Here is a 19,936-nt window from a genome sequence, read left to right on the forward strand (position 1 = left end):
AATAACATAGGTTTTCATTTAAGGAATATTTTGAACTGTGAAAATACAAATCTAGTCAAATTTTGAACACATATAGAGCCAAACATTTCAACAAAACTGCAGTTTAATTTCAGAAAATGTGTTAAAATATATATTTATACATCAATTTCTGACATACACTTAATGTGTTAGTATACACAAAATGATGCTTTCTCTTGAAACTGTATTTATGAAATGTACATTTTAATTTAAATACTCAGTATACACTGCACTTAATCTGCATGTTGCATTTATTAAATACATTAAAATCTGCAATGTAACAAAACGTTTTCTGCATACGAAATTCAAAACACCATTTTAAATGAACAAAAGATGGCTCACTTTTTTTTTTTTTTTTTTACAACTAGTGTATTGTACACTAGCTCAGCTCCACCATACTACCTGTTCGTTCTTTATATGACATTGTTCACAGACTAGTACATATTACAATAAGAGTGCTGGATTAAAAACATGAGGTACGAAAGTGGTTCAAAGATTATAGGTCATGCAGATCATGCTAGACAGCAAAGAAAATTGTGACCAAGAAAACACTAAATAAAAATACATAAAGAATGTGCATTATAAAAAAAAAAAAACTCCATTACACAGCTTTGCTTCTTTGGTTACAAAGTAGGTTGAACAATTTCACAGCTTTTTATTCCCACCCGAAAAAAAAAAAAAAGTCATACGAAATGTTGAAAAGCAGAGGAATCGTGGCAATTTCTCTATTAGAAAGTAGAAACAAATGAACAAAGTTTTCTTCATCAAAATAGCCCAATTATTTATTATATCACAATAACTGGTGACTACCTGTACAGTTGCACTATGTTCTTCATACTTACACTATACAAAATTTACATTCAAGCTGGGTCTTTACTACTGAAAATAAATACCAAAGGTAAATTGCCATTAGTGTTAGAAATATGCCAGGATTCTTTTGTTCAATTATTGCCTAAACGTTTTATCTATTAAATGCAATCCTGTCTTTCAATTCCTTTACTGATAATTATTCAAAAAAATTAAAAAAGTTCTGTGACATTGTTCATGTACATTATGAAAATAGCAGCCCTGTAATAAATAAAACACAAATAAATGAAAACTTATATAGGCAAATGTTACTGATATTAAAAGAAAAGTGGCTCTTTAGATGAACTATTATTTATAATGTGATAGGAAGGCTCAGGGTAAATCCACGGGTAATAGGAAACGTGGGAGAGCCACCAAAACTCTTAAAGACCCCACTCATGCGCACCAGGTAAAATGCAGACTTTGCTCGCTTTAATAAACCCCATCTCTTATTCTCCTTGTGTCCCGATGACATAGAACTGGACATCAACAATGCTGCATGACATCTCAGAAAGAGGAAAAGCTCTTGTAGAATGATTGTCTAATACTGAAAAGGCCAAACACACAACCAAAGCATGGCTACTTGCTTTCGTATAAAGTGGAAAGAACACCAGTGGCACACAAGGATAGATTGCTTTCAGTTTTTTCTTAATGAGGCTTAAGAAAGCTTTATGCTGAGGAGACATTCGGCTGCTGTGGAGGTTGCGTTGGCTGCGGAGGCTGTGCTATCACTGCTTGCTGTTGAGAAGTGCTACCAGGATTGGCCTGTTGGGCCGGGAGTTGGGATAATTGATCATTGTTTGAAAGAGATTTTAAGAGTGCATTTTCTCGTTCAAGTAAAGAGTTTCTTTCAACTAATTCTTTTATTTGTTCCTTTAAAACTTCCACTTCTTCTCTTACTGCATACATCAAATGGCTTTTCACCAGATCCTGTGGAAAACAAAATTAGGAATGTCAAAAAAAGGAGTGAAAGGAAAGTTGGAGCTATTTGGTTCCAGCCTACCTGGTGCCTTATAAACACAAGGTGTATTAATTTTTCTACTCTTGCTTTTTAATGTTTCTGCTATATCTTGACTGAGCCTAAGAGAGAGAGGGTGAAAAAAATCCAGTTCCCAACTAGAGAAGCAATCCCATGATTTTCTTTTCAGAGTCTGGAATTTCCAAAAATATTAGCTCCTCACATTGTCAGTTATAAGCTTAGAATTCAAAAAAAAAAAATTTAAAATCACATGTTAGAGGTTAGATCAAGAGAACAAAGAAGTAATATTCCAATGGAAACTTATCTGACGTTAAACTAGTCATAGTACTACTTTAGAGATAAAATGACTTGTAATTTCTTTTTTTTTTTAATTCTAATTATTGGGTTTTTTTTTTTTTTTTCCTTGGTCTGGTCAAGTGAAGCAGTGGGAGTGGAGAAGGAACAAAGGAATATGTAACTAGCTGTGATCAATTAGTCGTAAACACCACTGCACTTGGACCAATCTTGACTTGTAATTTCTGACTTTAAAAATCTTAGGATTTAGTTTAAGACTAACAGTCCTTATTTATATCTTATATAAGAAACTTGAATCAGATTTCCAGCTGAAGTTTTCACTTTACTACTTTTTATCTATAAACTATTTTCAATATTGAAATATTTTGGGAACATATTACATTTAATTATGTATGCTCCCCCTGCCCCTTCAGAGGTAATGCATGAAATGTGGGATGGTCAAATGGGAGAAATATTTACTCCATTCTAGACTAGAAGTTCTTAATGTTCTAGCATCTTCAACTAAATCTCATTATCAGAAAATAAACTTCGGTCATCTTTGGTTTAAAAAAATTTTGTTTTCTAGAGTTCAGAACACCTAAGTGTTTCATATAACCAACAATCTATGAAATGGGAGAACCATAAACTTACTTACCATTGCTTGTTCTATTTTGTTGTCAATGGCTACAACACCTCCCCCAGATGCACTGGAAAAAATTAGAATATTTCATTAAATTATTCTAAAAAAATTTAACTTCCCTTCCAATTCTTCAAATAATGTAAAATACATTTGTGTTTTACTTAAAACCAAATATAGTAGTTTAAAATAGCTTCAGTCTATTCTCATAATTCAGCACTCAGCTCGTTTTTAAAATGAAGGTCTCAGTAAATTGATGACTTCTAAAAAAAATCCTTTGTAGTTCCAACATTACTAATTTGCCTATGATATACACATGCTACTTTAAAACCAACTCCCAATTTTATACAGAAGTTATCAATTCAGTGGTCTTAAAAGGATATATTTTAAATGAGCAGTGCCCTCTCCATATCTCTTAAACTTCTTCATTAACCAATTGTATATCCTAATTGCTTTTCATGTGGAAATCCTACTTGTTGCATAAAATTCAGAAGATGACTTTTCTTTGTAATTTTTATATTTTAACATCTGTTTTTTTAAAATTTTTAGAACTGGATTCTAAAACTGATTCAGAGGGCTTTTGGGCAGGGTTGGTTAACAAGAAACTCAACATTCTGGCATACCTACATGCTTTGATTGTAGGTTACTTGCTGGCAAAAACTACCTAATAAGGTATGTGGTTTGGACCAGTTTTTACTGGAAATAATTGGAAGCAGTCTAGCCAGTAAGTACATCCCAAGTTCCAGTATCACCTTAGCAGTTGTATGATAATTATACAGAAGGTTGAATAATTGTCCTCTTTGATGGTTCTCCCATGTGTTAAGTAGTAAGAATAGCAAGAATCCATATCCTTTCTTGGTATTTTTTTAAATTTTGAAAAACAGTTACTAGGCTTTTTAAATTGCTCTTGTAAAAAAACATCTGATACTTAAGCCGACTGTATCAATATAAAAAGAGGTCTTTGAAACAATTTTTTATATAAAACATTAATAAATACTCTTCATAAAGTATACTCCACCTGATAAGATTTTGGTGGTGAAGACTATTTTACGATATATCTGATTGGAGATCAGAAATATCCTGTCCTATGTAGTTTGTCTTTTACATTATAATCCAAGTAGACTTGGTTATAATCCTGGCTCTGCTACTCACTATCTGTGTGACATCACCAAATCACCTATTTAACTCAGTTTCCCCATCTGTAAAATGAAGGGGTGGGTATCAATGTCTCCATAGACTTTCCACTTCTAAATCCCTGAAACCCTGCATCATTACATAGAAAACATTAAGTCTGTTTATTTGAGCATTAACCAACATTAATTACGCCATACTACATCACTTCTTGCTGCTACTATTTCTAAGATGAAAAGGGTCTCTGTATATCTAATAAACTGCAAAGGATATATAAATCATTAATAAACACTTCATGTATGTTGAGCTTTAAATGCTTATAAAGTTGTGTAAAGAATGACTATATGTAATTATAAACTACAGAACCACTACATAAACCATACGCCTTTAGTGTAAAGTTCAGTGCCAGATCCGATGTAGATACATTCACCACAAATACTGAACACATTTTGGTAAAAAAAAAAAAACAAAAAAAAAGTAACAAGCATTTTGAGTTTGCTTGAGAATCCTAGATTATACCTTGTTTCTAGTTCTATGTCAAGGAAAGATTTAATTACTTTAAGTCATTTCATGACAAATACATTTAATTTCTTCAACACACTTGGTTTAAATAAACACCTTAAATGCTAACTTTTATATACCAGTTTTACATATTAACAAACAGGTGGGGGAAAAAAAAAACCTTAAAAGGGTTTACTGGTTTTTTTTTTTTTTTTTAGATAAAATTAAAATCAGTAAGCAAGTTTCCAAATCATTCCCATAGCTAAGAAAGAATAATTAGCATGCTATTCTTTGAATGCTGATTTAACAAATTCTTGTCCTGACTCAGACCTCTTTTATGGCAACAGAGTAAACAGGTTTGTAAGGTATAAATGGATCATGCTGAAGATATGTATCACTTAAAAGACATTAATATTTCAAGTTTGTTGAGTACTGTACTCTAACAGAATTAAATCAGTTACAGAGCTAATTACTATCACTATAGTTACTATCACATTGAGGATTAAGTAAAAAAAATTACTATCACTAGAGTGACCTTTGACTATTTTGAGGGCTGTTATTCAAGAATTCTACAACTTACTGCAGTGGTCTCAAACTTTAGCATGCAGTGGAGTCATCTGGAGGTCTTGTTAAAACACAGATTGCTGGGCTCCATCTCGGAGTTTCTTATTCAGTAGGTATGGGGTGGGATTCAGGAATGTGCATATCTAACAAGTTCCCGGATGATGCTAATTCTGCCATGTGACCATGCTTTGAGAACCACTGGCTTACAGAGAATGAAAGGAGCAAGAATACAAAGAACTAATTCTATTTTAAAAACTTCTTAACCTGGTATACAAAATTCTTCATGACCTTAACTTCTGCTTTATACGGTCTCTTTTCCTCTTATACTTCATCTGGCCTATTGTGTTATGGTCTTCTATTTACAGTGTGTGGAACATATGTTCTCTCAGGTTTCCTTGGCTTTGCAGAAACTACTTCCTCAGCTGGAAATGCTCATAGTTCCAATTCATCCGACTATCTTTCACTCGTTCCTTAAGAGTTCCAGTGTCATCTCTTCTGTGATGCTGTCTCATTTCCAATTAGTCCATCCCTCCTGTGGTCCACCAATCTTCACAAACTTTTAATATAAGGCAAGAAGGCATAATAGCAAATTCTGGCTCTTCCATATACTCACTGTGTGAATTCTGGGAAACTAACCTTTCTAGAACTGTTTTTTCATCTAAAATAAAGATCATATGCCCTAATTCATAAAATTCCTGTGAGGATTAAATGAGTTTAAATAATACTTGGCACACTGAGCACACAATACATGACAGTGGTTACTTTTACTAATACTACCACTGTTGATCCTATTACATTGAGCTCCTTGAGGGAGGTTCCATATCTTCACCTCTGTGAAGAAGTGAATACAGTGCTTGGCACATAGGAGCTCAGATTCATACCGACAGTAATAAGATTTGAGACAATTAGGAAGCCATTCATACTAGGTTCACATTAGGAAGCCATCAAAATTTTTTGAGTTCAGATAAATCAGTTCTCAAAGTGCAGTCCCTGGACTAAAAGCATGGGTATCACTTTGGAACTTGTTAGAAATGTAAATATTTGGACCTACCCTAGCCTTACAGAATTAATTACTCTTGGGATAGGGCCAGGTAATCTAGTTTAACAAACTCTCCAGGTGATTCTGATAGACACTAAAGTTTGAGAAGCTCTGCTTTAAATAGACAGATTTACAATAAAGATGTCAATATGATAGTCTTCAGCAAATTAGAGGGCATTCTGTTTCAAAACCCCAATACATGGTTTAAAAATACTGTTTCAATGAGGGTATTAAGATGTTTTCTATTGTGTTTAGAGTTAGATAGTGCTTTTGTTTTTCTTTATCTTTTTAAATCTTTTTTTTTTTGACTACAGATACTCAGAAGAGATCTTTTAAAATAAGAAAAATCAACTGAAGCAGAATGAATAATTTTCTTCAAGTTTGCTTCCTTCACCTGATGTATTATATTATATCTTGTTTTCTTTATATTATTGCATTTACTACATCATATTTTGATGGTTAACCAGTTTCCGAACTTAAGCTCCCTAAGAGGCTTCCTGTCTTTCTTTTTTGTAATCCCAGCATAATGTATATATATACCTGGTATACAATTAGATACCGCAAAATGGTGGTAGTATGAATAAATCATACTTCAGATAGAGGAGTGTTTATGTGTACATGCATACTCAAACTGAAATAAATTTTTTTTTTTTTTTTTAAGAGACAGGATCTTGGTCTGTCACCCAGGCTAGAATACAGTGGCATGACCACAGCTCACTGTAACCTCGAGCGCCTGGGCTCAAGCAATCCTCTTGAGTAGCTAGGACTATAGGCCTATGTGACCATGTTTGGCTAATTCTTTTCTTTTGGTAGAGATGGGATCTCACTATATTGTTCACGCTGGTTGTGAACTCTTGGCCTCAAGCAATCCTGAGGCCTCGGCCCTCCCAAAGTGCAGGGATTATAAGAGTGAGATACTGCGCCTGGCCTGAAGTAATTTTAAATCAAGTGTTATAATTGCTAGAAGTACTGGGGAAATGAAGAGCTGAGACTATTACTTAGAATTTAAAAAAAAAAAAAAAAAATATCAAGCCTTGATTAGATTTACAGATGAATTAAAAATTGTGGCTATGGGCCGGGCGCGGTGGCTCACGCCTGTAATCCTAGCACTCTGGGAGGCCGAGGCGGGTGGATTGCTCAAGGTCAGGAGTTCGAGACCAGCCTGAGCGAGACCCCGTCTCTACTAAAAATAGAAAGACATTATATGGACACCTAAAAATCTATATAGAAAAAATTAGCCGGGCATAGTGGCGCATGCCTGTAGTCCCAGCTACTCGGGAGGCTGAGGCAGTAGGATCGCTTAAGCCCAGGAGTTTGAGGTTGCTGTGAGCTAAGCTGACGCCACGGCACTCACTCTAGCCTGGGCAACAAAGTGAGACTCTGTCTCAACAAAAAAAAAAAAAAAAAAAAAATTGTGGCTATGAAGGGAAGGAATAGAAATATAGAACTATAGAAAGAAAGATCTTCTATATATATATATATATATATGATAAAGTTCTATTTATTTACTGGAATTGCCACCCCAAAAGAACCAAATGAGCTTAAATTTAGTGTTTAAACAAAGCCAATCACAATCACATTCACAAGAAAAGTAAAACTCCCTTATCAATGCTACAAGTGAGACAGGTTGGCTTTCCATGCTGTTCATCTTTTAATTCATCCCAACTGGGTCCCCATCACAGCTTTTCCTCTCAGGTCTCCTTACACTTAGCACAACAGATCACTTGCAACATCACTGGGAAGTCAAGAGGCCAGATAAGAACCTCTAACTTCACAAGTTAAAATCAGTGAAGGCAAAGGTAATCTAACTTGATCTCATATTTTTAGAAAATTCTTTATGAGAAACCAACTTTTTTCTTTATCTGTAGTAATGTAGACAGAGACATCATGGCTACTTGTTTAAAATTAAAAAAGTACAAATTTCTTCTCTTTTTCAAACTGGACACATTTTGACTACTTCGTCTTTCTTCTGTTCTCCCCTTGATATAAATGCTAATTAACAAACCAGCAAGGCACAGGAAAAGAACACAATGGCTGTTCACTTTATGGCAGGCACACATTATCTTAGTGAGTCCTTCCAATAAACCTGAGCAAAATTCTCATTTTACAGTTGAGGAAACTGAGGCCAAATAATTTTCTCAAAGACACAGTGCTAGGAAGAGGATTCAAACCTGGACCTAATGTTACTCGTCAAAACACATGCTTTTTCTTCCATAACAGTGTAAGACTGTGAAAGCAAACAAGCAACTATCTATAATGACCTAAAATAAATCGAGTTGTGTATATTATGTACTTTAAGCACCAATGTTAGCTGTGAAACTATAAACATGGATCCAAAGATTAAACCATGTTCATAATATGCCATTTATCTTATCTAGCACATTCCTAGAAGAGGTTCAGCTCTGAGAATAAGGGAGGTTAACTTCTTGGAAAAGGCACCTGGCTCATGATCTTTTACATAGCCAATATACTTTACCTATTTCTTAAGAACTTAAATGTTCTTTTGGTGTGTTAGAAGCTGAAGATATCTTAAAATTATATATATATCTGTAAGTAGAATACTGTAAAAAAAAAGTTACCCTGCTTTGTTCAAAAGTCCCTTCTAGCTTTGTGTCATAATCACAATTATAAATCGAGTAAAGGAACTCCCCAAATTACAGAATTAAATTTTTGTAATAAGAACTCCTTTGAATCTGATATACTTCATGCTCAGGCCCCCTTGCCCAAAACAGCTATAACTGATTCTTCATAAACTTACAAGTAGAAGGAAGCTACCACCTTTCTTGGAGGTCAGTCCTTATGAATCAAAATTGTTTCCAGTAAATCATCTATAACCTTCATGTCACCCTCTCCCACCTCCCCAAATAATAACATCATTACTACCAAAATGCATTAATTCTAACGTGGGTAACATTTTGCTTGTTCTCTGAAAAATGCATGTTTTATTTGTTTTATAGAAATAAAATTATCAAAATGTAAGTCACTGATTACAAAAGAATACATCTAATGAATCTATAGTTCAGCAAGCCTGTGAAGATTAAATATAATTCATAAAACCCACTACTCTTCTGAGAGAGGGGACTAAAAAAATATTTACAGCTTAACACTTAATTTAAAAGAAAATAATTCTTTCAGAAGAGCCTAAATAAATTAAAATTCATGTAGACTTAATCCCTGGCCAAACACAAACCTCTATGGTTAAGAATAAAATATTAGATGAAGTTCAATAGTAAATTAAGCTAAGGACTCAAAATTTTATGTATTCTAATTATTGACCATAAATTCTACCAATGTAAAACAAATAATCTGTTTAATTTCATGATTTAAAAAACCCATAAAATGTCCCATGGAGATTTTATTAATAACACAAAATAGATGATTTTAATGCTATTATAGTCACTCTGAGCAAGCAGGTAAAATTTCTACTTACAAAACTAAGTGTTTTTTTTCCAAGTAACCAGTCTTACAATGCTGTGATGAAAGATTTTACCAAGGAACTATTAAAAACTCAGCTAAATACTTATACAATGGTGGACATTTGTTGTTAGCATCTTCTACAAAAACCTTGTTCACTAATCCCCTCAGCATATTTTATGGTAGTATTTTATCTTGTTAATTTTAGGTCAAATTCCTAGCCAGAAAAATATGCTTAAAAAGAGAAAAAAAGGATATATGCTGTGGACAGTACCAATGTCAGTTTCTAGATTTTTTATGTTGCAATATAGTCATACAAATGTGTTATCATTGGGGGAAACTGGATGAAGGGTACATGAGACGACTTTTTTTCTTGTTTTTGCAATTTTTTGTCAATCTATAATTATTTCAAAATAAAATTTTTATATTCACATGATAAAAGAACCTCAAAGAGTATATATTATTAAAAAGTATGCAATCAATACAAAGTCCCTTTCCTATCATAGAACCTCTTTGTCCAGAGTCAATCATACATTTGTAGTAGGGAACTTAAACCCAGTTAGGATAAATTTCTTTAATATTTTGGAGTGGAAGAGGCTTATTTAACTACCTGCCTGAAAATAAAGAAAAATAAAAAAACTTCGTCAATAATTTCCCTAAAATACAAAATATCTCTAGAAGCTATTAAGAACAGAAGCCCAATACAGAAAATAATGGGGAGAATTCACATTGACAGTTCATAAGACAGGAAAAAATACTCAATATCTGAGTCATAATAAAAATACAGATTAAAACTATAATGTAATACCATTTTCCAAAACAGATTTCTCTCCCTCCCTTTCCCTTTCTTCTCTCCCTCATCCCCCACTTATTTATTCACTCTTTGAGCCAGCAATACTATATCTGGGAATTCATCCTATAGATATTCTACATACACAGGAAATAATATATTTACAAGGCTATTCATTACAACACTGTTTATAACAGCAAGGCTTCTATCAATAGGGAGCTATTTAAATAAATTCTGGCATAGCCATCCATTCAATCGACTAATATGCCATCTATTAAAAAACCATGAAGATACTTTTCTATGTACTGAGATGGGAACAATGTATCCTGGAGATCTTTAAAAGTAAAGGTACAGATGTGTGCACAATATATTATCATTTACATGAAGGAAGATACTATATATCTGCTTATATATGCATAAACTGTGAAAGGATACATACATTCTATGAAAGTGGTTATCTGCTAGGGAAGGCAAGCAGATGGGGGACAGAGACAGAAGCAAGGTTACTTTCACTACACTTTGAAGAATACTGAAAAATACCTTCCAAAATGAAAATGACTTATGATGGAGAGTTATTACCATGATCATCATGAACTTAAGATACAAACAAATGGCAGACAAGAAAAGTTACAAAAAGAAACAGGAAAAGGGTAAAAGGAGGGAAGAGATGCCAACTCCACTTTTTCTAGGAACTGTGTCATTCTGAGAGATAAGGTACTATATTCAACATACAAAACAACAATCAACATAAATGATATTTGTGAGCTGTAAAATTCATTTCCTTGGTTTATGGTAAATTATAAACACCTAAGAATATGATGTAAATAATGTTTTTTTTTTTTTTTTTTTGATACAGAGTCTCACTCTGTTGCCCAGGCTAGAGTGAGTGCCGTGGCGTCAGCCTAGCTCACAGCAACCTCAAACTCCTGAGCTCAGGCGATCCTCCTGTCTCAGCCTCCCGAGTAGCTGGGACTACAGGCATGCACCACCATGCCCGGCTAATTTTTTCTATATATATTTTTAGCTGTCCATATAATTTCTTTCTATTTTTAGTAGAGATGGGGTCTCGCTCTTGCTCAGGCTGGTCTCGAACTCCTGAGCTCAAACGATCCGCCCACCTCGGCCTCCCAGAGTGCTAGGATTACAGGCGTGAGCCACCGCGCCCGGCCTGAGGCCTCTTTTTCTAGCTATAAAATGAAGTACCTGTATTAGATCACCTCTAAAGCCATTTCCTACACTTAATGGCAAAACTGGCTTTCTCTACAGGAGTCCTTGGTATCTAATGAATATGGGTAAGGATATCATTTTAACTATACTCAAAACAAATAAATGGGGGAATATTCCTTATTCTTATTCTTCATTTTTAGTCTGAAGCTAAACTTGCCATATGTTCTTACTGCCTAATATCTAATTCATATATCTTAGGTAATCCAAATCCTTTGGAGGCAATAGATTATAAATCCTGAACAAACTTCACCTCTTACTTCCTATACAGGCAACTCTCAGTAACATTTACTTTTCTAGATGACACTTTTGTAAAAAATGACAAAATTTCACCTTGTCTTCTCTATATAATGGTAAATATTCAACAAATATTGGTTAGAAGAACATGAAGTTGGGCACTGTCCATCAATGGGAAGATCACTAGATGTGGAATTAGTAAATACACTATAGCTTGGCCTCCCTTCAACTTGCTTGTGTCCTGAAGCAAATTACTCTCATTGGATTTTTTTCCTTTATCAATTAATTAGTTTCAGACTTTTAAGGAACCACCAAATATTGGGGTTTTTATTCCTTGTTTTGTTTTTGGTGGTGGTAGTGACGAGAAGTAACATTCAAAATATGTCTTAGAAAAAAGTTACCTAACCAAGGGGGAAGCAGGGATAGCAGGACATTGTAAAATGCTTGGTCACAGGTATGAAAACGTACAGAATATAAAAATAAAATGAAATAGTTTTTACAACTGAAAAAGAGAATATGTGAGAGATCAGAGAGATAATAAGGGAAGAGGACTAATCTATGACAAAGAAAATGTGAAAAATGATGGGGGGTTTGCTTGGAGCAACTAAGAGTTGGGAGGTAACTGGTACGTCACAGGAAGGCAGCTAGATTTGTGAGGGTTGGAGGAATCTATAAATAAAGATGAGAAAATAAATTAAGTTTCCCTTGGGACTACTGAATTTTGAGACATACACAGTGTAGATACTTAGTGGAGAAATACAGAAAGAAGGCTGCTGGAAATAGGTATGTAGAACTCCAGAGTAATCTCCAGCCTAGAAGTCTAGATTTGAGAGTTGTCAGAATGTAGCAGTAGTTCAAACTGTGGGAGAAGATGAGCTTGCTTAAACAGTGAGAAGGTAAGTGGGGCCAAAACACTGGAAAACACCAACAAGTGAAGAGTTACGGAAGAAGATGGGCTTGGGAAAAAACTAATCTTTTTAGGAATGCTATTTATTCATCTAATGACACTGTATTTGCCTCTTCTTTCTCAAGCATTTCTACATATTTCTTTCAACTAAACAGCCATTCTGGAATAAATCATCTCAATCCCATTTCTACAATGAGGCTTGACCAAGTGAAAATGACAACATCCCCTGTACACCAAGGGCCAAATACCAGTGAAAAGCACATAGATAATTTTTGTTCGTCTGACAGATAATCTTTTCATTTATGCCTATTTTTTGAAGGTGCAGAGATGTTACTTAGAATAGCTTTCTTTACAGAAAAAACATAATTCTATGGACAATACATTTGATAAAATAAAATTATATTAGGCTAGCCACTAGGAGTACATGACCAAAACCCAGCTTTTGTTCCTAGGTTATTAACTAATTTTCCTTTGTTACCTTAAGTCCCTTCCTAATCTGTCCCCCAAAATCCAGGTATAGTATTAACCATTAATAAAATTAAGGTTATTGAGAAATTGTTTCAAAATAGAGCTTAACTCAGAAGAATAAGGGTATCATGAGGTTTTTAAGAGACAGTTGCTTGATTCTGATTTAGACTAAATGGACAGCACCGAGCATGGTCATTACCCCTTAATGAAATGAACAGAATATTGTATTTGGGAGGTGGGGAACCTAGTCTTTGTTTTACTTTAATAAATCAATGAGTGTTTTGCATTTGGGATGTCTAAAAAAATTTTTATTGGCTTGGGTTTGAGCAAAGAATTAAAATTTTCACCTTCAAAAAATACGAAGACAGTTCTGAGCATATATATATGTCCTGAAGGGTTACAATTGTCTAGGTTATCCCTTTACTACCACTTGGCTTAAGTCCCTTTTGCTCTCTAGGTCATTCTGGGGTTAGACATCCTGGGAGGTAAGACCGCTTCTCCCTCATCAGTTCAAAATTCTCTCAGAATACCAAAAACTGAATTCTCAAAGAATTATAAAGTGGTTTAAGAGCACAGGCTTTAGAATTAGACTAGCCACTTTTAAATCCAAACTCTACCTACTTACTAGTGGGGCGATCCTACCAAGTTAACATACTGAAACTAGTTTCCTCATTAGTAAAATAGGGTCACAGTTGTACCTATCTTTAAGGATTACATGAGACTGTTCACAATAGTACACACTTAAAAAAAAACCCAACCCAGTTAGTTCCTGCTATTGTTTGGATCAATTTGGACTTTGATACTTTATAAGGTCTACTTTCTAAGTATAACTTAAATTACAAATTAAATAAGAGTTAAACTCCCTGAGGCAGGGAGGTATAAATAAAAATCAATTGTGATTAGTATTGAGAGCCAAGTTTTATATCTATATCTCACCCAAAAGAATGAGACAATCCTAGTTATGCCTTAATAAATTTACTTGATTTTTTTGTATTCAATTAGTCAAATGTTACATAATGTAGTCCCAAAATATATGCTAATAAAATTTGAGATTTAAATTTACAATTGTTTATTATACACAACATTCCTGTAGACTGAACATTAATAAAGCTCTTAATGATCTTCTTTAGGATCTCAATGTTTCATTATTTAGAATAAAATAATCTTAACTTACTGTGGGAAATTTTTCCAAAGACCACTGAATTATAATTGAGTTAATTTTATTCAACATAGAAATTTCCAAAAAAAGTGTTTAACTAAAAATAGCCCAGACCTTCCTTTAGTGTTATAGGAAATTTCAACAATAGTACTAAAAGCAAATAAGAACAGTGGGACAAAGTGTTATTTTGCTTTTAAATCACATATTACCCTAGTTGAAAAATCAATGCTTTGAAATTACCTAATTCAAAAAGGGATTCTGGTATAGAATTAAAGTATAAAATAGTACTACTATAAAATCTAAAATTTTTTTTCACTCAAATAGGTACATTTTCAGTGACAAAAGTTTTTAACAGCTAACAACTTTTCTCATTTCAACCCAGATCCCTGTCTTTCAATTCTTCTAGGCAATAACAATTCTACAATAAACATATGGTGAATGAAAGAATTTTACGGCAATTTGTACACATCAGTTTGTGTAGTATTTTTATGATGAGTTCTGGACTTATATCATGACCTAAAATTTGTTAAATCTAATTTAGATTCCAGAGATAAGACTGTCACCTGAGATGGGATGACCCACCTACGAATCCTTTAAGCCCTCTTTCTTTCTGGCCAACAGGCTCTTCTCTGATTCTTCCATAAATAGTTTTGTTTTTGTTGTCTTTATCAAATGTTTTCTCTTTTGAATTAAACCTTAAAGGCAGGGACTGTCCATCTCAAAGGCCTGCTTATTACAACACCATGCATATAATTGATATTAAACATATTACTCAAAGAAAAAGATGGAATACACCTGACAGTATTTAATATATTTTATAAGTTCAACATGAACTGATGTTATGTTGGGCTTATCATGCCAGGACAAAGATCTAAGAAATTAAAAAGTTATTTAAACTATTAGAAACTAATTAGAAGGGTATTGCCTCCCTAATAAAGACAGGTTAAATAAAAAGCTAAGAAACATTTTTTGATGTTCCTTGCATCTGGTTGTTACCTACTGAAAAAGAAGAAACTAGCAGTTTTTATGATATAGGCAACAAGCGAATAGAAAAACTGCTTCAGTTTGAGAAACAGAGCTAGAGCTCTATAGATTTTCACATTACTGCTGCCATGGCCAGTGAAACTAAGCAACTCCATATACTGATCATGGTGATTGACAAAGTCATACAAGACTTCACGGCAAATAAAGTGGTCTTTAAAAACTCTTAATCATCTTTTGCATAAAAACCTTGACAAAGACCTTTGTATATAAGAATCATGGATTAGAATCAGGGAGAAATCATTTGTCCACCTAGTGAACGGTTTAATTGTATAATTATGCCTCATAAATACCCATGTATGGGTCCTCTCAACTGACCAATCTCACTGTCCATTCAATCAGAATTAAATCTAAAGAGAAGAAGTAAAACAAACCAAAAGGTTTTGGTCAGATAAAGAAGACAATTCAAATTGTCATGGTTTACACATGCCTCATGAACAAGTGGAAGTCCTTTTTTTTTTTAATTTTTAAATTTTTTGTAGTGTTGCCATCTCACGATTTTGCCCAGGCTGATCTTGAACTCCTGGCTTCAAGTGATTCTCCTAACTTGGCCTCCCAAAGTACTGGGATTACAGGTGTGAGCCACCACCCCTGGCCAACAAGTGGAAGTTCTAAGTGCACTAGATCCAGGAGTCCAAAGAAATTCAGATATACTTCACTCTTTTTACATTGGCAGATCAGAGCAGATATAAGGCATTCTGTGAAGCCCTTGCATCATCACTAGAATCAATAATTAAGGAGTGGGGAAACATCCTTGTGATCTCTAAGATTTAAGCAATGTCTCATCCATTTTTGAAAAGAACTTTAGAGTATGTACTAACACCAGTGATTTATGGCCATGGACTGGAACCCATATTCTTGATTATAGGAGCTATGAAAACATAGTACTAGAGAATGTACCCGGTTCAATGTTTCCATAGAATTGTAATGCAGCTTACATTCTTTTACATGCTTTAAGTGACGGTGATCATCTGATTTTTCTGCTTCATATTTTAAGATTCTTTGTTGTACAGGAAAGGTTTAAATATTAAATAAAAAAAAAAAAGACTAGGATGCTAAAGTAAACATTCACTGGAGGTGTTCAGAGGCTAGATGACAACTTGGAAGGTACACTATAGATATGATTCAAGTATGAGGCAAGTAGCTGGGATAAACGACCACTAAATTCCCTACCAACTCAGATTTGTAATTCTAGACTCAGACTCTGAGAGGTGGTATTGAATAAAAGAGCTGTGATTCTGGAGTCATACCCAGGTTTGAATCCCAACTCTAACACTTTTAATATATGACTTCTGACAAGCTATTTTGCCTCTCCAAAAAATAAAAGGACCAGGTACTGGGATTCAGTGAGATAATGCATTAACATCTGGTACATGGTAAACACTATGTTACCTATAACTTAGATTAGTAGTTTATAGTGGCCAAAATCTAAATATCATGAAATACAAGCAGCACTGACTTAAACAAGTTAGATAATCTGGTCTCTACATTTCATTCTTGCCTCTAATTGTATGTAATAATTTCTAATACTCTTTTCGGATACCAAATTTTGTAATGCCATATTCCAGAGGGATTTTAATGGACTTTTAAACATTTATCATATACTAGGGATACAATGTCAAATAAACATAATTCCAGAGTTTATGAATTTACAGTTTAGTGCAGGAGATATACAAATTATAGATGTGATAAGTGCTAAGCAAGATTTTAGAGAATGTTTTGGGGGCACATAATCAAGATCTTCGGTCAGAAAAGAACACAGAGAAAGTGGCACAGTTGGGTGGAGAAGAAATGGATACACACATACAAAAAATGTTCGAAATAAAAAGAATAGTAAAGTGCAGGTAGCCACATTAGAAAATTCAAATAACAAAGACCAGTTAGAAGGTTGTTGCATTTTCACAGAATAAAGGATAGTACCCTTAATGGGGACAAGAGAGATGGATAGGCTGAAGAAACATGCAGGAAGGTAGACATGGAAGTACTTTGTGATTAACTGGCTATGAGAGATCAGGGAAGTCTGAAAGTAAGGAGAGATGCCTAGGCTGAAGGTAACAGGTTTGACTGCCTTAGAGCATACAGGTGGGCTTCCTACGGCCTAAAGATGAAACACAAAGCCACTGATATTCTCTTAGCATGATGGAGAATGTGAGAAGAGGCCGGATGCAGTGGGTCATGCCTGTAATCCTAGCACTCTGGGAGGCCGAGGCAGGAGGATCGCTAGAGGTCAGGATTTCAAGACCAGCCTGAGCAAGAGTGAGACCCTGTCTCTACTAAAAAAAAAAAAAAAAAAAAACCCAACACCCAGAAAGAAATGATCTGGACAGCTAAAAATATATATAGAAAAAAATTAGCTGGGCATGGTGGCACATGCCTGTAGTGCTATTTGGGAGGCTGAGGCAGAAGGATTGCTTAAGCCCAGGAGTTTGAAGTTGCTGTGAGCTAGGCTGACGTCACGGCACTCTAGCCCAGGCAACAGAGCGAGACTCTGTCTCACCAAAAAAAAAAAAGGAATGTGAGAAGAGGGTCTGAAGAGCATCCTGAAGACTCCAACAATATTTAAAATGATAGAAAGAAAGGAAAGCCTGCCAAGGGGTCTGAGAAAAAACAACCAGCGAGGTACGAAAAAAACCCAGAAAGGGATAGTACCACAGAAGTCAAGATATTAAATATCAATCCAAAATTCAAAACCTATCACATATCAGTATTAGCTTTAGTTTTTAAACAGTTTAAAACTATGAAAAGCTACTTATTCACCATGATTCCAACTATAAATATGTAAGTACTCAAAGTCAGAAAGGGAATATGCAAACACAGAGAGTAATTATGTTAAAAACTTGGATTAAGTATGACTGTTCTTATTCTGTTTTCCAAACTTTCCAGAGTTTTATTTTTAAAAGGCAAATATATTACTTCTAAAGAAGTTGGGGTACAAATATATTACCAAAAAGACTTTTAAGATAGGAGTCTCATATTCTGATGACCTATCAAGTTGTTTGCACATTTTAAACAGCTGTGCTGAAGAAATAAAGTTTACACTTGACCTGCAGACTATTTAAATTTAACTGAAGAGTAAACAAGTTCTTATAGTTTTAATTTCTTTTTGTTTTAAGCAGTAATATTATTGTGGATTTAACTTTAAGCCATATTTAGACACACAGGAACTTTATAATAAATACTTAAAATAGGGAAAAGGATATAAGGTTTGGAGTTCATCTGAGAGAAAAAGCATAACCAAAAGGATATGCACAAAGTAGGTACTGGATGGAAAAAAAAACCCTATAGCCAATAAATTTTGCCTGAAAAATGTTTTAAAAGCAGGCATGAAAGAGGTTTCTCAATAGAATTATTTGCAACTAAGGGCATTTAATAGGAGGTTTTACATGTATCCCACTACCCCAAGAAACATTAGTAGCTCAAAGCAGCTTTTTAAAATGTCTCCTAGTATTTGCTGTTTATGAATCTTAAATAGTAAAGGGTGAATTCTTTACTGATTACATTTAATACAGTACTATCCTAATAAGTACTAAGTCTTTTCTAAAAAACAATATATAACATGCATATATTTGCTTATGATCATAAGCATTAAATTTTAACAGAATTTATATTCTAATGCAATAAATACTTTATTTTAGATAGTAAGCAACTTCCAACATTTATTTTTTGGCAAATGCTTTAACTCATTGCTATTTTAGTTCAAAGTAAATCAAATTTATGCACTCACATCTTCACACAATATAAAATTCTCCTTTATCTTAACCTTTAAGTTTTTAGGGGTTATTCTCCATGTCAGTATACTGATCAAGAGCCCAGGTTCTAGTTTAAAAAAAAAAAAAAAAAAAAAAATTTGAATCCTACCTCCACCATTAAGTGGCTGTGACTTCAGCAAGGTACTTAACTTCTCTAAGCTTTCAATTTCCTTTTCTCTAAAGTGAGGATATTGATAATATCTATATATGACTATTGTGAAAATCAAATACAACAATGTGCCAAAAAATATTTAGTATAGTGCCTGACATATAATAACCACTCAGTAACAAAACACAACTACTCTGTGGCGAAATCCAATCAACACGAGCAGAGAGATTGACAACAGGAAATTCCTAAATGCACCTAGATTCTGATTTGTCCCATCAATCTAGTGGCATTTATAATAAACTAGCCTTGAATAAATATCAGTTAAGAGTTACAGGATCAATGTACTTGTTAAATATTTCTTTCGTAAGTCACATACTTGAGTCTCTAACAAGGTTTGTCCTTTAGACACAAAACATTCACTAGCAATGATATTTAACTATTTTTGAAAATCTGTCAAATGTTCTGAACCTTTCACAGAAAATTGAACATACAAAAAATTCTACCCAAAATTCCACAGGGTTCGTGATCCCCTGAAAACTATTGACGACTAAATATGGATATCCTACACTATAGAAATTAGAAATTTTATTGATTACCAACGTTATATAGACTTATACAAAATGAAGAAAATAGAAAAGTATATACAATAAGAGATAACTATTACTAGTTTGTTGTATTTCCTTCCAGACTACCATTGGTCACAATTACTGGTTTAAGAAACTTAAGCTTATAGGATATGATGAACACAAAGTCACGGAATATAATATCAGAAACAATTTACAATATTATTTGAAAGATAGAATGGGCATGAGAGAGTGTGTATGTGTGTGCACTGATGTGTAAGGGAGAA

General features: G+C 33.9%; 1 protein-coding gene across 3 annotated transcripts in view; it reads right to left on the bottom strand.

Annotated features, from left to right (window-relative positions):
• Positions 1-316: 316 nt before the first annotated feature.
• TSC22D2 (TSC22 domain family member 2) overlaps positions 317-19,936 on the bottom strand; it is a 49,172-nt gene continuing 29,552 nt past the window's right edge. For 2 of the 3 annotated variants that reach the window (XM_069473092.1, XM_069473091.1), the window contains 2 exons: positions 2,772-2,823; positions 317-1,794 (listed from right to left, as the gene is read on the bottom strand). In XM_069473092.1, coding sequence (XP_069329193.1) covers positions 1,534-1,794; positions 2,772-2,823 — 313 coding nt within the window. In that variant the 3' untranslated portion in view covers positions 317-1,533. The remainder of the gene's footprint in view (positions 1,795-2,771; positions 2,824-19,936) is intronic. The other variant, XM_069473093.1, reaches the window with a different exon arrangement.

Source organism: Eulemur rufifrons, chromosome 7 (genome assembly GCF_041146395.1).
Source record: "Eulemur rufifrons isolate Redbay chromosome 7, OSU_ERuf_1, whole genome shotgun sequence".
In the NCBI taxonomy this organism is placed as follows: domain Eukaryota; kingdom Metazoa; phylum Chordata; class Mammalia; order Primates; family Lemuridae; genus Eulemur; species Eulemur rufifrons.